This window comes from Macaca mulatta, chromosome 15 (assembly GCF_049350105.2).
Source record: "Macaca mulatta isolate MMU2019108-1 chromosome 15, T2T-MMU8v2.0, whole genome shotgun sequence".
Taxonomy (NCBI): domain Eukaryota; kingdom Metazoa; phylum Chordata; class Mammalia; order Primates; family Cercopithecidae; genus Macaca; species Macaca mulatta.
In genome coordinates this window covers 8,991,417-9,007,007 of record NC_133420.1, presented here as the reverse complement: position 1 = coordinate 9,007,007, position 15,591 = coordinate 8,991,417, and the positions used below count along the sequence as shown (strand labels likewise).

The following is a 15,591-nucleotide window of genomic DNA, read 5'->3' as shown; positions in this document are numbered from 1 at the left end:
TCCATGGGCAGTGGACCTGGGCAACCACTCCCAAGCCGGTGGCACCGTCTGGAAACACAAACAGGCCCCAGACAGGTGTAGGTAACTTCCTGCCTGACAGATGGGCCTGGAATCGCTGGGTGCCGGGGGACGCAGGTTGTGAGGTGATGTCTGGGACCTACTGCCGCCACCCCCGCAGTCCTTCACAGACAGGACCGCCCACCGCACAGCAGGGAGGCCCAGCCGAGGGAGCCCAGCATTTGGGCCCTGCAGCTTCTGCTCACGGGCACCGCACCCAAACCCATCACCTTTCCACGCTGGGGACGGCGTGCAGGGCTAAAAGCCAGCATGTGGGTGCTGAGGACCAGAAGCGGTGCTCACACCTCCCACACCACCCACTCTAGAGAGGCAGTCCCCGTTCCGGGCCCTGAACAAGCTTTTGGTGGGGGTGGGATGACGCTTGGCTGAGTCTTGTTTTAAGGGTTAGGATGTATATAAAGTGTCTGGGACGCAGTGAGGTTGATACATTGAGGCACTTCTTATTGGTTATAATTATGAAAACGGCTTGATTCAGGGACCCAGCGGAAGGGGTGGGGCCAGACTGGCCTGGGCCAGGGATCCAGCTGGCCCCGCTGGCCCCAGCTTCCTAAATGGGGTTGCTCGGAGCCTGAGGACACAGGACAGAGTTGGTGATAGCAGTTCCCAGGAGAAAACTGAAGACATGGGAGCCCCCCCGTCATGGCTGGCACACGGCTGGGACTCCTGGGCCGCTGGCCAGCAGTGGGGTGGGCAGACGCCAGACCTAGGGCTCCACCAGACACGCCAATGGGTCGTGACAAGGCCTGGGAGGAGAACATTCTTATCTTTCCAGCTTGGTCCTGCTGCTGTGCACCCCGTCACAACGGAATAAGCGGGTTCTTAAGAAGCATTTAGTGCAGTGTGATGGGCCCTTCACAGACCCCCGGGGGCCTCTTAGGGTATGCAAGAGATGTTTCTCCTGCATGCTCTGGGGCAGGGAAGGACAGCAGGAGCTGCAGGAGGAGAAACTGTCTGGGACTCTGGCCAAGCGTGAGCTGGGGAGGGCAGGGGCTCAGAGCCGGGCTGGGCGCAGCATCAGACACAAGCACAGCACAGGGTGGAGCAGTCCAGCTTGGCCGGGGCCCCCGGGGCTCCAGCCTTCTTGTTGACCTTGGGCAGCAGCAGAACAAAGGACATGGCCAGGGCACAGTGGTAGAAGCTGTGGACATAGGTGTAGTCCCAGTCCTGCGGGGGGCAGGCGATCAGTCTGGGGCCTCAGCCCCTCCCCAAGGCTCCTCCCTCTGCAAGACCCAGCCGAGCCCCTCAAGGCCCGCGCCTTTTCCTGGGCACTGGGACACCTGCAGGAATCCTCCCCCACGGTCGCGCTCATGGTGGCCTTTCTCTCCACCTAACCCCAGAGCAGTGAGGGCCTGTGCCATTCTCCAGGCTGCACTCCTTCCTTCCTCCCCATCCCTTCTCTCTGCTGTCCTTTTCCTCCTCCATCCTTCTCTCCTTCCTACCCTCCCTCCCTTCCTCCATCTCCCCTCTTTTCTCTCCTTATCCCTCTTCCCCTGCTCCTCCCTCCCTTCTCCACTTTCTCCCTCCTTCCTTCCCTGTCTCCTCCCCTCCCTCCCTCCCTCCTCCAGGTGTCGGACACCTGCCCCAGGCCTCTCTCAGGCTGTGCTGCCATCTGAGATGCCAGCTTTCTGTAGGCGGCCAGCTTTGGTCTCTCTGTGACCTCCAGATCCACACAGGCCATGGTGCTGGTGGTGCCGGGGACGGCAGTGCCCCCAACATAGCTCTGGGAGGGGTTAGTGAGCAGGGACTAATGCCTGACTTTGGCCTGGGGCTGTCAGAGTCCCCCCAACATGGGCACAGCCCTGGTTTCCCAGCTGAGCAGAGCCACGCCGAGTGGGCTCTGGGGCACAGGACACCTCCCCGCTGGGCTTGGTACCTCGAAGAAGAAGCGTAGCATCAGGGCCAGCGCCCCGAAGCAGAGGCCGGGGCCTATCTGCTGGGTGTAGACGCTCTTGTCTGGGTACAGGCCCTTCTTCTCCTTCATCTTCTGCAGCTGCGGGGACAGGAGGCCACAGCAAAGCTTTCAGGTCACAGCACTCGGGAACGCCCCTTCCCAAACCAGCCCGAGAGCCGGCCCTGCACAGGCTCACCCCAGCCCTCTCCCGGCAGGAGAGGAGGCTCAGGAGCCTCCTGCCACACCCAGCCTCAGATGGCTTCTGCTGGACAGGGCCCTTCACGGTGGGACCCACCAGAGACCCCACACTGGATGGCTGGGAAGGGAGCCTCCAGGCCGTGTGCCCCGTGAGGACCCCGCTGCCCTCCCACCTCTTTGGGATGTGACAACGCCACCCTTGCATGTCTCCTCTCCGCCGGAGGGGAGCCCCAGGGGGACTAGACTCCATGATTGCTTACGAAGGAAGGTACTGGACCTGCCAGCCCAGTGTGGCCCATGGGAGTGGCACTTGTGGTGGTCCCTGAGCCACGGACATGCATCTTTTGCTTTCCTAGTTAAAGGACCTATCTCAGTCCTCATTAGACACACTTGGCCAGCACCGATTCTCAGGTCCCAGTGCTTAGGAAGGCTCACGTGGCCGTTTCCGCTTAGAGAGGGGTTTGCATTCCGAGGAAGATGCGGGAAGGGTGGGGCCACATCCCTGGGACCCGCCTTGTGTTTTCTAGGCCACTTCACGTGGAGTCTATTTGGGATTTGCAAGGGCAGTTTTTTCCTGGAATGAGGGTGGATTTTTCTCCCTGAGCCTGGTCCCCTCTTGGGAGGGGCTGGGGAACGACAGCCTTGTGGGGGAGGAAGGAGGGAGGGTTGGGTGTTGGCGGCCTCAGAGTGGGGCCAGGCCCATGGGGTACACTCAGGAGGCTTTAGATTTCAGTGGGATAAACCGTCAGACACACAGCGTGTGGCACAAGCGCCTGGGGGTGGGGGCAGCACCCCCTAACTGCACCCATTGCTGAGTGGCCTATGCAAAGAGCACGAAGAGCCTTATGCTGGGTCAGGTCAGGTTTCGCCACCCAGTGAATGATGAATTGATGCCCGGCTTTCCATTTTCTGGAATTCCATTGCCAACAAGGAATTGGGCACCTGCAGTCGCGCAGTAGCGTGAAGACAGCTGGACCGTGTGACCCTGGCTGCAGTGACCACGGCTGCCAGCCCACCTCGAGCCGGTCCTGCAGTGGTAACACCAGGGAGAAGGGAGGAGCCTGCCCCAGGTCACGCAGCGGGCCTGGCACTATTGAAAGGGCGCCATCACCCAACCCTCCCTCCCTCTTTCTCCAGGACTGTCATTGCTCTACCCCTCCCAAGAGGGGACGAGGCTCAGGGAGAAAAATCCACCCTCATTCCAGGAAACAATTGCCCTTGAAAATCTAAAATAAACTCCACAATAAATGGTCTAGAAAACAACAATTTGAGTCCCAGATGCGGGGAGGTGGGCGGCCCATCTTGGGCTCCTGTGGCCGGATCTGCAGTCTGAGGGCCTTGGCAGTCTCGTGGCTCTTGGTGGGAAACCCACCAGTGAATTCTCTTCTGGCCAATCACAATTCAGCCCAGTTCAGACCTGGCCAAGACCAGCGGGAGGAGCAACCTTCGGGGACAGAAGGAAGCGAGAGGTGGGTGGCCAGGGCCCAGGGCCCCAGCACGCTCCTTGCCGCCACCCACCTTGGTCCAGGCCACTGATGCCCAGCGCTCTCTCTCTCCCTGCCAGGCAACTCCCAGGGGCCTTCTGGGTCAGCCCAGGGTTAGCTGTGCTTCCTCAAGTTGGAGACAGAAAGCAGGTCCTCTGTCTCCTGCTCAAAAAGTCAAGTCCAGCCAGGCACGGTGGCTCACGCCTGTAATTCCAGCACTTTGGGAGGCCAAGGCAGGCAGATCACCTGAGGTCAGGAGTCCAGGACCAGCTGGGCCAACATGGTGAAACCCTATCTCTACTAAAAATATAAAACTTAGCTGGGCATGATGGCGGGCGCCTGTAATCCCAGCTACTCAGGAGGCTGAGACAGGAGAATCACTTGAACCTGGGAGGCGGAGTTGGCGCCATTGCACTCCAGCCTGGGTGACAAGAGAGAAACTCCGTCTCGGGAAAAAAAAAAAAAAAAAGTCAAGTCCTGGCCCAGCCACTGCCCTACCATAATGTCCTGTTAAGTTGCTGAGGCCTCCATGCCTTAGTTTCTTCATAGGCCAAATGGCAAATCAGTTCTGTGCTCCTTGGCTGTGGGGAGGATTGGGACACGTTTTGCAAGCTGCCTGCCAGAACTCGATTGCTCTCCTCACAGCCGTGGGCCCTCCTGCACTGACAGCTGCCCTCTGGCTTGCTGGGTACCCTATGGTCCTGACTGGGGCTGGCAGTGTGGCTGGGCTGGACCAGGCCAGGTCCTCTCTTAGCACTTGAAGCTGGGACCCTGAGACTTCAGGTGGCATCCAAAGAGGTGAAATGCAGCAGACGGATGTTCAGGTGCCTCGGCTGCTGCAGGCCTGGAGGGCAGGCTCAGGCTGAAGCCTGCTGGCCCCCCAGGTCTGCGAGACCCCTGCAAGGGTAAGCTCCCTCCTGTTCTGGGGTCCCAGGAGATGCCCCGGGTCTATTCTGCCCTAGGATCCCTCTTTAGCTTGGGCGAGTTTGAGTGGGGTTTGGTCCTGAGCCAGGAGGGCTTTGATAGGACAGAGGGAGCAGGGAGCACTGAGAACTGTGTGAGGGCCTCATGGGTGCCAGAGCCTTGCTGCTCTGCAAGAGGCTGTCTGTGCTAGAAGCTCTGGCCCAGGTTTCCTCACTCTCATACCACACTCTCCCTCCTGGCTAGAGCCAAGTCAAGGCTCACTCCCTCCAGGAAGTCTTCCCAGATTACCCCAGGCCATTTTCCAGGTTAATGTTGCATCTCTAAAGCAGCTGTAGTAAGAGTGATGATGAGAGTGATAATAAATAGCTCCTATGTGTGGAGCACATTGGAAGCCAGGCTGCATGCCAGGACTTCAGGTGCCTGAACCACCCCATGAGACAGGCAGGGGGTATAATGACAACACCTGCTTTACAGGTACGGGCATGGAGGTGAGAGGTTGGGTAACTTGGGCTCAGTCTGGAGCTGGTAGGTACAGACAAGAGTCACACACTGCACAGCCGGAGCACCTGATGGCCATTTTCTATGTGTTTTCACTGAATTCCTGCATCTACTCATTTGCCTGTGAGGCAGGAGGTAAACGAAGATCCAAGGCAGGAGGAGTCAGACAGGGGAGAGGTGACGGGCCTCCTGGGTCCCTGTTCATCGAGGCTCACACAATACGCACCCACTTTGCCGCAATGATGAGGATGGCTGTGCCGATGGGGCCTGAGTACACCCCGTAGCCCCAGCGGTCGTGGTAGATCCTCACAGCAATGGTCAGGACGCCGAACATCACAAATGTTGACCTCTTGGGCTCATCGAAGTCGGCCAGTGCTGGAGGGGCCAGGGAGACACTGGGGGAGATGAGTGGTCCCTCTCGCTCCTCCTGGCTGCCCCCCACCCCCCACCCCCCAGGAGGCAAACTGTAGGTGCCCTCTCTCGGCATCCCCTCAGCCAGCGAGACCCTGAGGCCCAGCCTGGTCATTGAGGGGTCTGAACTCCAGCCAATTTGAGAGGACCGGCAGCCTGCTGCTTCCCCCATGGACACAGCAGCTTGGATTGTGCTCCCAGCACCTTGTTTTAATAAATAGACCACAGCTAGTTGTGGTGGTTCAGGTCTACAATCTCAGTGCTTTGGGAGGCCGAGACGGGAGGATCGTCTGAGACCAGGAGTTCGAGACCAGCCTGGGCAACATAGCGGGAACCCCATCTCCACAAAAAATTCGGTGGGTGTCGTGGTGCATGCCTGTCATCCCAACTACTTGTGAGGCTGAGGTGGGAGGGTGGCTTGAGGCTGTGAGTTCGAGGCTGCAGGGAGCTGTGTTCATGCCACTGCACTCCGGCCCGAGTGGCAGAGTGAGACTCTGTGACTAAAAATCCATAATCACTATGCAAAGTGAATGGGATCGAATGTATCCCATAGGATCGCAGGACAAAGACACTAAGATTCACGGGAAGAAGCGAAGCCCCTCCCAGGCCTGGTTGGATGGCAGGGAGCCTTCAGGTCATGGGGACCTTGCCACAGACAACAGTAAGTGGAAAAAAACATGGTGGGACAGGGGGCTTATGAACGGTCCTGCCTCCCAGGCTGGATATCACCCGCGTGTGCGGATGTCTGTATGAAAGTCTAGGAAGCCAATTCCCTGAGCAGTGAACAGCGGTCCTCCCAGGGAAGGGGCGACAGGAGGGAACACTTTCAGTTTTTCCTTTGTCTGCCTCTGCTGCTGAAATGTGTCACAACAAGCTTTTACTAAATGAGTCATTTTAAATGGATATGAAAAATCGGCATTAAGGCATTTAAGAGGTGTATATTCTTTTTCATAATCACAACCCTGAAACCCAGACAAGGGAAGAGGTTTCTGGGGATGGGAGTGAGTGGGGCTGGAGGGCTGGGATGGGGCTGGTTTGAGGGTGGGCGTGTGGACACTGGGGAGCCGGTCCTCGTCTGCAAGGCTTGGCTGCAGGGGGTGGCCACTCACCCATCAGCGAGACCCACATGCTCAGGGCTGTTCCGTAGACGCTGAAGTATTCCAGGATGTCGTGTCGCATGAAGCACAGCACAGACAAGCCAGGTCCGTTGCAGGCATGGTGGAGCTGCCGGAAAACCCACAGGCGGTCACAGCACAAAGAGGCCGGGGCTGGTCCCCGAGCCACGGCACCCAGAGCGCCAGACCACGTGCTGGCTGCGAGAAGTCACTTCGGGGTGTCACTTAATGACTGTGTGCCTCAGTCTCCCTATCTGAAAAATGGGGGTACTGCCGAGCACTCCCGCAGAGGGTGCTGTGGGGATTAATTGGCTCATGCCAGTGAGGTGTCCAGGGGCTGGGGTGTGCCAAGGGTTCACTGAATGTCACCTCAGCAGAATTCGCTCATCTGCACTGGCAGGACTGGGTGGAGACTGAGTGATCACTCAGGTGAAGCCCGCTTAGGTGGGGCGGTCTCCGGGGGGACCCTACATGGCTCTCCCTGGACCTTCAGCATCTGCATTTCCTGGAAGCACAAAGCAGCGAGTTCATTCGTCAATCTTTGGATGTGAGGCCAGAGCCTCTCTGAGGGCTCCTTTGCTCTTCGGGGGCTCCTGGGACCTTTTCTTGCACACATTACCCCTCTGATGACTGGTCTACACTGCAGCAGTGTTCGCAGGCTCGAGTGGGCATCGGAACACCTGAGGCCTGATTTAGACACAGGTACTGAGCCCTGCCTGAGAGTTGCTGATTCGGGAGGGCTGGGTTGAACAGAAAAACGTGCATTTTGAACAGATTCCCCGTGGCGCTGCTGCGGCTGGCAGGGCCCACATTGAAAGCCAGGCTGCAGCTCCTGGTTTCTGTTGCCTTAATGTGGATGAAGATCTCGGAGAACCCCTCGCAGAAGCTGAACACAGCCCCCTAGGCTCGTCCATCCCTGCCCTACACTCTCGTAGTCGCCTCCCCAACACCCACTTTCATGGCAATTTTTAAAGCAAAACGCTTATAAGGGAGTGTTTTCCAAGCAGTCAACCACTTTTCTATGGAAACATCTCTCTCTCCTTTTGCATTCGCATTTCATCATTTTAGGTAATATTTAATTACATGACATAATTATTTTGACAGGTTCAACTGGCACAAACAAGCTTGGGAACCAGCACGGGGGACTCTTGGTCAGCCCAGCTCAGCAGGAGGAGCAGGCGTGCTGGAAAGCAGCCCGTGTCTGGAGGCGACAGGGACACCACAGATGGAGCGGGGACCCTGGGTGATCTGGGGAGCGGGCAAGTCGGGGTCAAAGTGGAGTGCTCCTACCAATGGCAATTGTACATGGCCTAAAGGGAAGGTGCACCTAGGAGGCATTAATAGAGATCCAGTATGTAAAACAAGGGAGGAGGCAGTCTGGCTTCTCTCTGTTCTTGTCAGGTTCATCCAGAAGATTATGCTGAGCTGTCTGTGGCGCACCTTTCTTGAAGTGAGACTGGCAAAGACGCGGCTAGAGGAGGGTGACCAGCAGTGGACATTAATGTTTACCTTGGGGACAGGGAAGCTTCAGGAGGGGCCTGATCAAGGTGCTTACACTTCTGTGGGAGACAGGAGTGAGGAGGACTCCGGCCCTAGGCTGTTCTCCTCTTCTCCTGGCTCCCTCCCATCCCCGACCCCAGCCCCATCACCTGCTGTCTGTGCACCTCCCTGGAGCACAGATCGTCACTTGTGATTAAGGCATTCACTGTGAGATTCCCTTGGCCCGTCAGGAGCAGGAATGGCTCTGTCTGGTCCCAGCTGCATGGACGGCTCCCAACATAGAGTGTTTGCTGCGTGTGTTCAGGGATGGGGAGGCCAGGCTCTGAGCAGTCTGAAGGAGAGCTGGCTTACCCTGGGGACCCAGAGCCTCTGCCACTAGGCCCTTGGCTCCTCCCGATGGTGGGAACTTAGCTCTGTTTGACAGGTGGGGAAAGTGAACTTCAGAGGAGCACTGCCTCCCAAAGAGGTGAAACAGAGCAGTGCTTGGCACCCTGCCATCCTGCAGTGCAGGGGCAGACCTGGCCTAGCTGGGGCACTGGCGGGGTGGGTGTGGCTGGGGACCCGGTGGGTCAGAGCTCAGGCTTGGGTGTTTGACTTCACAGATGCTCCCAGTGGGAGCTCAGGTGAGTGGCTGGCAGGGGGAGCCTCCTCTGTTGTATGGGGATGAGCACACCGTCTCCGTGGGGTTTGCACCCACAGCAAGGCGTCTGGCACAGACATGGAGATTGTCATGGGAGGGGCCTGATTGGAAGGAAAGGGACGCCATGCGGACGGCAGAGCTTTGAGAGGGACTGAGTGTGGCTTTGAGGCCGGAGGACATTTGTCACGAGAGGCAGCTGCCCCTGCCACTCTGGGTGGGGTAGGGTGGGGCCCTTGAGACCAGTGCAGAGGCAGCTGTGGGGCCAGCCGAGGCCCAGGCAGGGAGGGGTGGCCTGGTGGGTGCTTGTGGTTTGCTGGGCTAGGTCTAACAGGAGTCTTGAGAATAAGACCCCAGCTTTTCTCCCTGCGCTAAGGCCCTGGGACCTGCAGAGAAATCCTGGCTCTGCTCTGGGCCTCGGTCTCTCATCTGTCCAAGAGGCTTCCTAGCCCTAGCCCAGGCTGGAGTCCCAGAGGAGCGAACGCAGTGGCATTTGGGTGAGTCGGGAGCTCTGAAGAGTTTGATCTCACAGTGGCACAAGTGACTCTGCCTCTCTGGGATTCGGTTTCTTCATCTGCCAAACGGGAATCAAGATCCTGGGCTTGCGGGGGAGGTGAATCAGATGCTGTGCACAGAGCCCCGCCCAGTCCCCTACCCTGGGTGCTGGCTCTCGAGGTGGAGTCAGAAGCTCCAGGGCATCTGGTTCAACAATGGACCCAGCCTGCCCCAGGCCACTGTCACCCTTAGGAGCGGCACACACTGGAGGGGATGCCTTGCTCCCAGCCCACGCACACACACTCAACTTCTGCCATTGCAGGCAAAATTGGACTTGACCAATTCAGGATGCAGACATAACATGTGAATACACACTTGCAAACACATGTGGGAGCTCACGGGCCTCACCCGCTCAGGACTGCCTGTGTGCACTCACATGCACTTGGCATTCTTGCCTATAGAGGCCCTGCTGCTGGAGAAGGAGGCTGTCTGGGGAGAGGAGGTGGAGTTTTCACAGGTTGGGCCCAGCACTGCCCCAAGAAGGAGGCTAGTGGGATGCTTGCCTCCCCAGAGCGGGTGTCGTGCTGGGGATTGGGCTGTCATTGAAGGAGGGGTCTGATGGAAGGTGAGCAACGAAGGTTTCGGGAGAGCAAGAGGTGGGGCACCACTTGTAGGAGTCCAGCAGTAGGGCATGTTAGCGGAGTCAGAAAGACAGAGGCAGGAAGGCAGGGGGTACCGAGACACATAAATGATGGCTGAATGGAGAGATGGTAATAGATGAATAGATCACAGGTAGATGAATGGGTAGATATAGAGATAGATGGAGAGATATACATAGAGAGAAGTTGGAGAGGTGGATAGACACCAGAGAGACACACGGAGAGTCAGGGGACTACAACCAGTGAGGGTGGGATCAAGAGCTTGAGAGAGAGTGAATTCCATGGGAATCGAGTTCCACAAATCAAAAGAGAACCAGACAGACAGAGAAAGGAAAAAAAGAGAAACAGAGAAAACTAGACATAGAAAACCAATATGAGAAACACAGATTGAAAGAGACCCAGAGAGAGAAGACAGGGGACACAGGGGTCCCAGAAACAGGGACCTCAGAAACAAAGACAGATGGGGTTCCCGGTGCTCCACTGAAAGACGGATAAAATCACCCAATGACAGGTACCAGGAAACAGAGAGCAGGAGAGAGCCAGAGAGAGAGAGAGAGAGAGAGAGAGAGAGAGAGAGAGAGAGAGAGAGAGCGGAGACAGTCAGCCAGCCAGACATATAAATAGAAAGAGAAAGACGGATCCACAGAGAGAGAAGTAGGCCCCAGAAGAGGGAGAGACCAGCAGGCCCTCCTGAGCCAGGGCAGCTCCAGGATTCTGGAAATCAGACTCACTCACCCCAGCCTTCACACTCCCTAAACCCCACAGACCCTTTCCCAGGCCTGGCTTTCTCCATCCACCTCTGCTCCATCGTGGCCTGTGGGTAGAGCTGGAAGAGAGGTAGGGAGCGGAGGTGGCCCATGGGCAGCCTTGGGGGCATTGATTAGCAGCTGAGAAAAGGGGCACCCTGGAAGGGCTTACTCTCAACTCAATGGCCCTGCTCCACCCCGGGCTTGGTCTCACACAGGCAGTGATCCCAGAGCAACTTCCTGGCACAGATGGGAAAACTGAGGTCCAGAGAGGGGCAGGGACTCCCCCAGTCCTCTCTCTTCAGTCTCCAGACCCCACCTGGGCTTGCTCTTTCATTTTCAAATCACTTCTGCCCATCACTCAATACAAGAACGCTGTGGACAGACAGCCTCTCCTCTGTCTCCAAGATGGGGCACGTGCGGGTCTTCCTCCCGGCCCCCAGACTCACCGCCACGAAGAACAGGGTGAAGAGGTAGACCATGGCCTCCATGTGGAACCGCCTCTTGGCCGCGATGCTGACAGTGGGGAGGAAGGCCAGGCTGCTGAGGGTGGGCAGGAGTAGCTTGGCCACCAGCGTCCCCATAGGCCTGGAGGGAAGCACTGGCTGGGGCGGGGTGGGTGCTGGCGCCCTGGGTCCCCAGCACAGGAGCACGAAGGGGGAAGGCCAGCTCCCTTTGGGCAGGGCTCTGATGGCAGCTGCGGGGAGCGCCCACGAGAGGGTTTAAATGCCCTGGACGGAGGCGGGGATGTACGTGCACATGTCAAGCAACACATGGGGAGGGCCGACAGCTGACGCGCCACGTGACCAGCACTTGTCTCTGATTTTCTCTTTTCTTTTTTGGAGACGGAGTCTCGCCCTGTGGCCCAGGCTGGAGTGCAGTGGTGTGATCTCGGCTCACTGCAACCTCCGCCTCCCGGGTTCATGCCATTCTCCTGCCTCAGCCTCTGGAGTAGCTGGGATGACAAGTGCCCGCCACCACACCCAGCTAATTTTTGTATTTTTAGTAGAGACAGGGTTTCACCGCGTCGGCCAGGCTGGTCTCAAACTCCTGACCTCAGGTGATCCGCCCACCTTGGCCTCTCAAAATGTTGGGATTGCAGGTGTGAGCCATTGCACTTGGCCTTCTCTTTCTCTCTCTCCTTCCTTCCTTCCTCCTTTCGTTCGTTCGTTCATTCTTTCGTTCGTTCGTTCTTCCTTCCTTCCTTCCTTCCTGAGGCCAGAGGAGTTAATTCAAGGATTCAAGGAGACCACATTTCTTTTATCTGAGGCAACAACCTTGGGGAAAAGTCCCCAATAGGACAATCCCTGCCTTCCAGACATTTTCCATCCTGGTCCTCCCCCCCAGAATGAGAAGCCTGGTGGATGCTGCTGCTTGGGTCACGTGTCCATGGGTGGCCTGAGGTGAGAGAACCCAAGATTTCGCCAATTCCAATCATTAAAAGGACCTTGTAGATAAATTTCCCACCTTACCACCCCACATATACTTCTCACTCATCAGCTCTTGCCCCACACAGGTTTCCGTGGTGGCTAGACTAATGAAACTAACATTCTTTTCTACTTGGTTACACTGTTTCACATTATAAGTAAACAACCGGGGACCATCTCTTTCAGTGTTCCAAGCACCAGGCCGGTGCGTGCCCTCTTGGTGTTTTTTCCGTCTTCCATTGACAACAGCTCTTTGGCTGGCCTTCTGGAAATTACCTTCCCTCGTTGTAAGAGGTCTTGGGGGAGCTGTCTGGCAGGGTGCCCCCTATCCCCTGGCCAAGGAATGATGGGTGTGTGTGGTCTGAGCTACCCAGGCAGACTCTCTTTCCCTGGATTAATTGATTTGTTGTTCGCAAAAGAACAGCTTTTACTTCCATTCTCTTTTTTCACTGTGATGTAATTCACATAGGACAAAATGCACAGATTTTACATGTATAGTTTGATGAAAATGCACCTTTGTAACCACCACAGTGTCCATCCTCCCCACCCAGGATATTCTCCTGAGCCCTTTCCAATGAGCCCCCTGCCGAGGCAGCCACTGATGTGATTTCTGCCCCCGTAACCTGACTGCCTATTACAAATAGACCATGGACTCTTTTGGATCTGGCTTCTTTTGCTCACAATGTAATGTCTATGCAATTTGTCCCTGCCCTACTGGTGGCCAGTCCCTTTGGTTGCTGGTGGGTGGCGTCCAGTGTAGTATTCCCGCACCTTTGTTCTCCTGGAAATTAGAATCTGAGGACAGCAAGACCGAGGACTGTCTCAGCACTGGCCACTCCAAGAGAGGCTGCTGGGCCAGTCCTGCCTTGTGAGGCTCGGCTGTTCCACCTTTCCCTCCATGTGGGAGCTCCCACAGACCTTTCCAGAAATCTCTCTTGTCTTAAGTTGGCTGGAGCCCATTTCTGCTGTTTGCAATGAAACGTCTGACTTGATATGTCTCATTCTCCTGCTTAAGACTCTTCTGAGGCCCCCACAGCCCGAAGGGTGAAGTCCAAGTGCTCACAGAGACCACCAGGCCATCTACGGCCCAGACCCGTCCCCCCAGCCCCCATGCACACTCTCAGACGCTGCCTCCTCTCCTCCCAGCCTCCCACCTCCCCTGCAGGGAGGCACTTCCTGCCCCGCCTGTTCTGGTTAATGCCTTGCTCCCTCTGCCTGCAGCCTAGACAGCCTGTCTGTGGGGAAGGCTTCTGTGACGAACAGCACCCGCCCCCCACCGCCCCCAAGGAAAGCTGAGGGGCTCCACGCAGTGCCCTGTATGCCACGTCGTTCCTGACCTAGCACCAGCCACCTCAGCCGAGATGTTGGTGTTGGGTTGTCTGGACTGTGGCCCCCTTGGACTGCAGGATCCAGGGCCCAGGGTTCTGGCTGGCTGGCTCCCTGCCCCGCCCCCGACGCCCAAGCCTGGCACATGGTGGTGTTCAGCGCACACTGGCTGAATGAATGACTTTGTTAAAAGAATGAATGAAAGTCCAAGGAGGCGGGGCTGCCGCACACTTCAGTCTGGCCTCTGAGGAGCCCAGTTCCCTCTCCAAATGGAAAAACCAGACCTGCTGTGTGTGCGGCTCTGGTAGGAGGCGCACGATCCCCTGTGGGCCTATCACGGCGGGGGCCCTGATCCTCCTTGATCCTCACCTCTCGGCCCCTCTGCTCCGGCTCGTACTGGGCCCTAGTCTCCAGCCCCTAGCCCAGCTTTCAGTAAGAGTGGAAAAGAGTGCTGAGGAAATACAATTCGATGTCAGGTGCTATGAGAGGCAGTGGAGGAGAGAGCCCTCTGGAGCCATAAACCCCGCTCGAAAGCAGGAAAACATTCCACAGTTGGTTTTGTGCATGAGTGTGTGTGTGTTTTTTTTTGCAGCTGTAAACTCCAGGGCCAGGGCTGTAAGCTTGGGGAAGGGAAAAAGCAAAGGGGGAGGAGGTGGAGAGGGAAGCGGAGCCACACATGTGTTGCAGCGATTAAGGAGAGTGGGGGCCGGGAGGGACAGTCCCAAAGGGGGGAGACAGGTGGCTGGGCCTGGGGCAGCCCGAGGAGCCCCTGCAGAAAGGCTGGAACGTGAGCTGCCCTCTGAGGGAGGTGGTGGAGTGCAGAACGGAGGTGAAGGGGGGGCGGGCTGTGTGTGGCTCCCGTCCGAGCCCTGGCCGCCTGGACGCAGACCAGCTGGCTCTGGGGAAGGCGTCCAGCTCTGAACAGGACTGAAATGACCCTCGGTTCTCCCTGGAGCAGGGGAAGCGATTGGCCTGGGGAGCTGGGAGAGGGGAAGGCAGAGTGGAAAAGCCAGACCGGCTGCTGTGGGGGGTGTCGCCGCCCCAGGAGACACAGGGTGGGGGGCGCAGGATTGGGCCAGGCCAGGAGCTGCTCGACCTGGACAGGCTCTGAGCTAGCACAGACATGAGCTGGCATCCCTGGTCCTTCCCACCCCGAAACCTCCCATGGCCCCTGCCTGCCAGCCCACCATTCAGGAGTCCCTGGCATCCACCCCACGCTTCACCTGCTCCAGACTTCAGCCAAACCAGATCCCCACAGCCACATGCCCTCCAGGCTCTGGGCCTCTGCATGGCCTTCTGCCAGGAGACCCTCCCCTGGTTCCCTGTGTAGCCTCAGCTTCTCCTGACCCCCCAGAGGGGTGTGGGCTCTCTGTGCTCAGAACCCCCATGGCACTGAATGTGTCTTGAAAACCAATCATGTCCATGGACAGATGGTTGGTTGGCGCTGGCCATGTACCAAGGACTCTTCATACCTTTCTCGTTGGGCCCTTCCAGCAGCCGGGAGGTGGGGTGGAGGCCTCTGTTCTCCCCATTTTACAGAGGAGGAGACTGAGGCCCAGGGAGCAGCAGCAGCCCTCCTCTGCCCAGCAGATGGCAGGCCCCAGTGGGCTCCAACGGGCTGGTCCTGTGCCACGCTGGTGAGTGGGGCCGCCCCGCACTCCCCTTCCCCAGCCCCCACAGCCGCAGGAGCGCCCCTGCTTTATAGAGGCCCTGAAATGCCTGGAATGTCAGGCAGCTCCCGCCTCCCAACAGCTGTCTGTCTGCCCGGCCCAGGAGGACTGGCTGGCAGCTGCATTTGCGTCCTCTACATTTTGAACACCTGACCTACAGCACTAGGTCACCCCAGCGCACAGCAATCCTTGTGCCTGGGCTCTCCGTGGGGCCCACGGAGGCTCCCCCACAATTGTTGGGAGGAGCACAGGCTTTGCTGCCTTCTGCCTGCTCCTCGGGGTCCCCATGCCTGCCTGGACTGCCACTCAGGGTCCTCCCCCGCGCAGGACATGGCTCTGCGTGTGCCTCTTCGGCCAGGGCTGCGATGAGCAATCCAACATCGTCCTCAGCTGCAGGCTGAAGATGAGCAGCACACTACCCCCAGCTTCTGAACACCTGCCAAGTGAGCCAGGTGGGGGGCTCGGCCCATCCTAGCTCTAGGACCTCTGTGTGCCCTTGGCCCTGGGAGCCTCAGTGTCCTCGTCTGCAGAA

At 57.8% G+C, this 15,591-nt stretch overlaps 1 protein-coding gene across 2 annotated transcripts; it reads right to left on the bottom strand.

Moving 5' to 3' along the window:
* Positions 1 to 498: 498 nt before the first annotated feature.
* On the bottom strand, positions 499 to 15,162 carry MYMK (myomaker, myoblast fusion factor). 2 transcript variants are annotated; one of them, XM_028834635.2, is made up of 5 exons: positions 14,862 to 15,162; positions 6,594 to 6,708; positions 5,300 to 5,448; positions 1,952 to 2,068; positions 499 to 1,242 (listed from the first exon to the last, which is right to left on the bottom strand). In XM_028834635.2, the coding sequence occupies exons 1-5, from the start codon at positions 14,919 to 14,921 to the stop codon at positions 1,093 to 1,095; spliced, it is 591 nt and encodes a 196-aa protein (XP_028690468.1). In that variant the 5' UTR covers positions 14,922 to 15,162; the 3' UTR covers positions 499 to 1,092. The 2 variants fall into 2 exon arrangements, with proteins under 2 accessions (XP_028690468.1, XP_014971917.1); XM_015116431.3 differs by lacking the exon at positions 14,862 to 15,162 and adding an exon at positions 11,086 to 11,335.
* Positions 15,163 to 15,591: the final 429 nt, after the last annotated feature.

Coding starts and splice junctions, on each gene's coding strand:
- MYMK (XM_015116431.3), bottom strand. CDS start 11,220: ATGGGGACGCTGGTGGCCAAGCTACTCCTGCCCACCCTCAGCAGCCTG. Junction 5,449..6,593: donor CATGTGGGTCTCGCTGATGG/GTGAGTGGCCAC, acceptor TGGCCCCTCCAG/CACTGGCCGACTTCGATGAG. Junction 1,243..1,951: donor TGCTACGCTTCTTCTTCGAG/GTACCAAGCCCA, acceptor TGCCCCCCGCAG/GACTGGGACTACACCTATGT.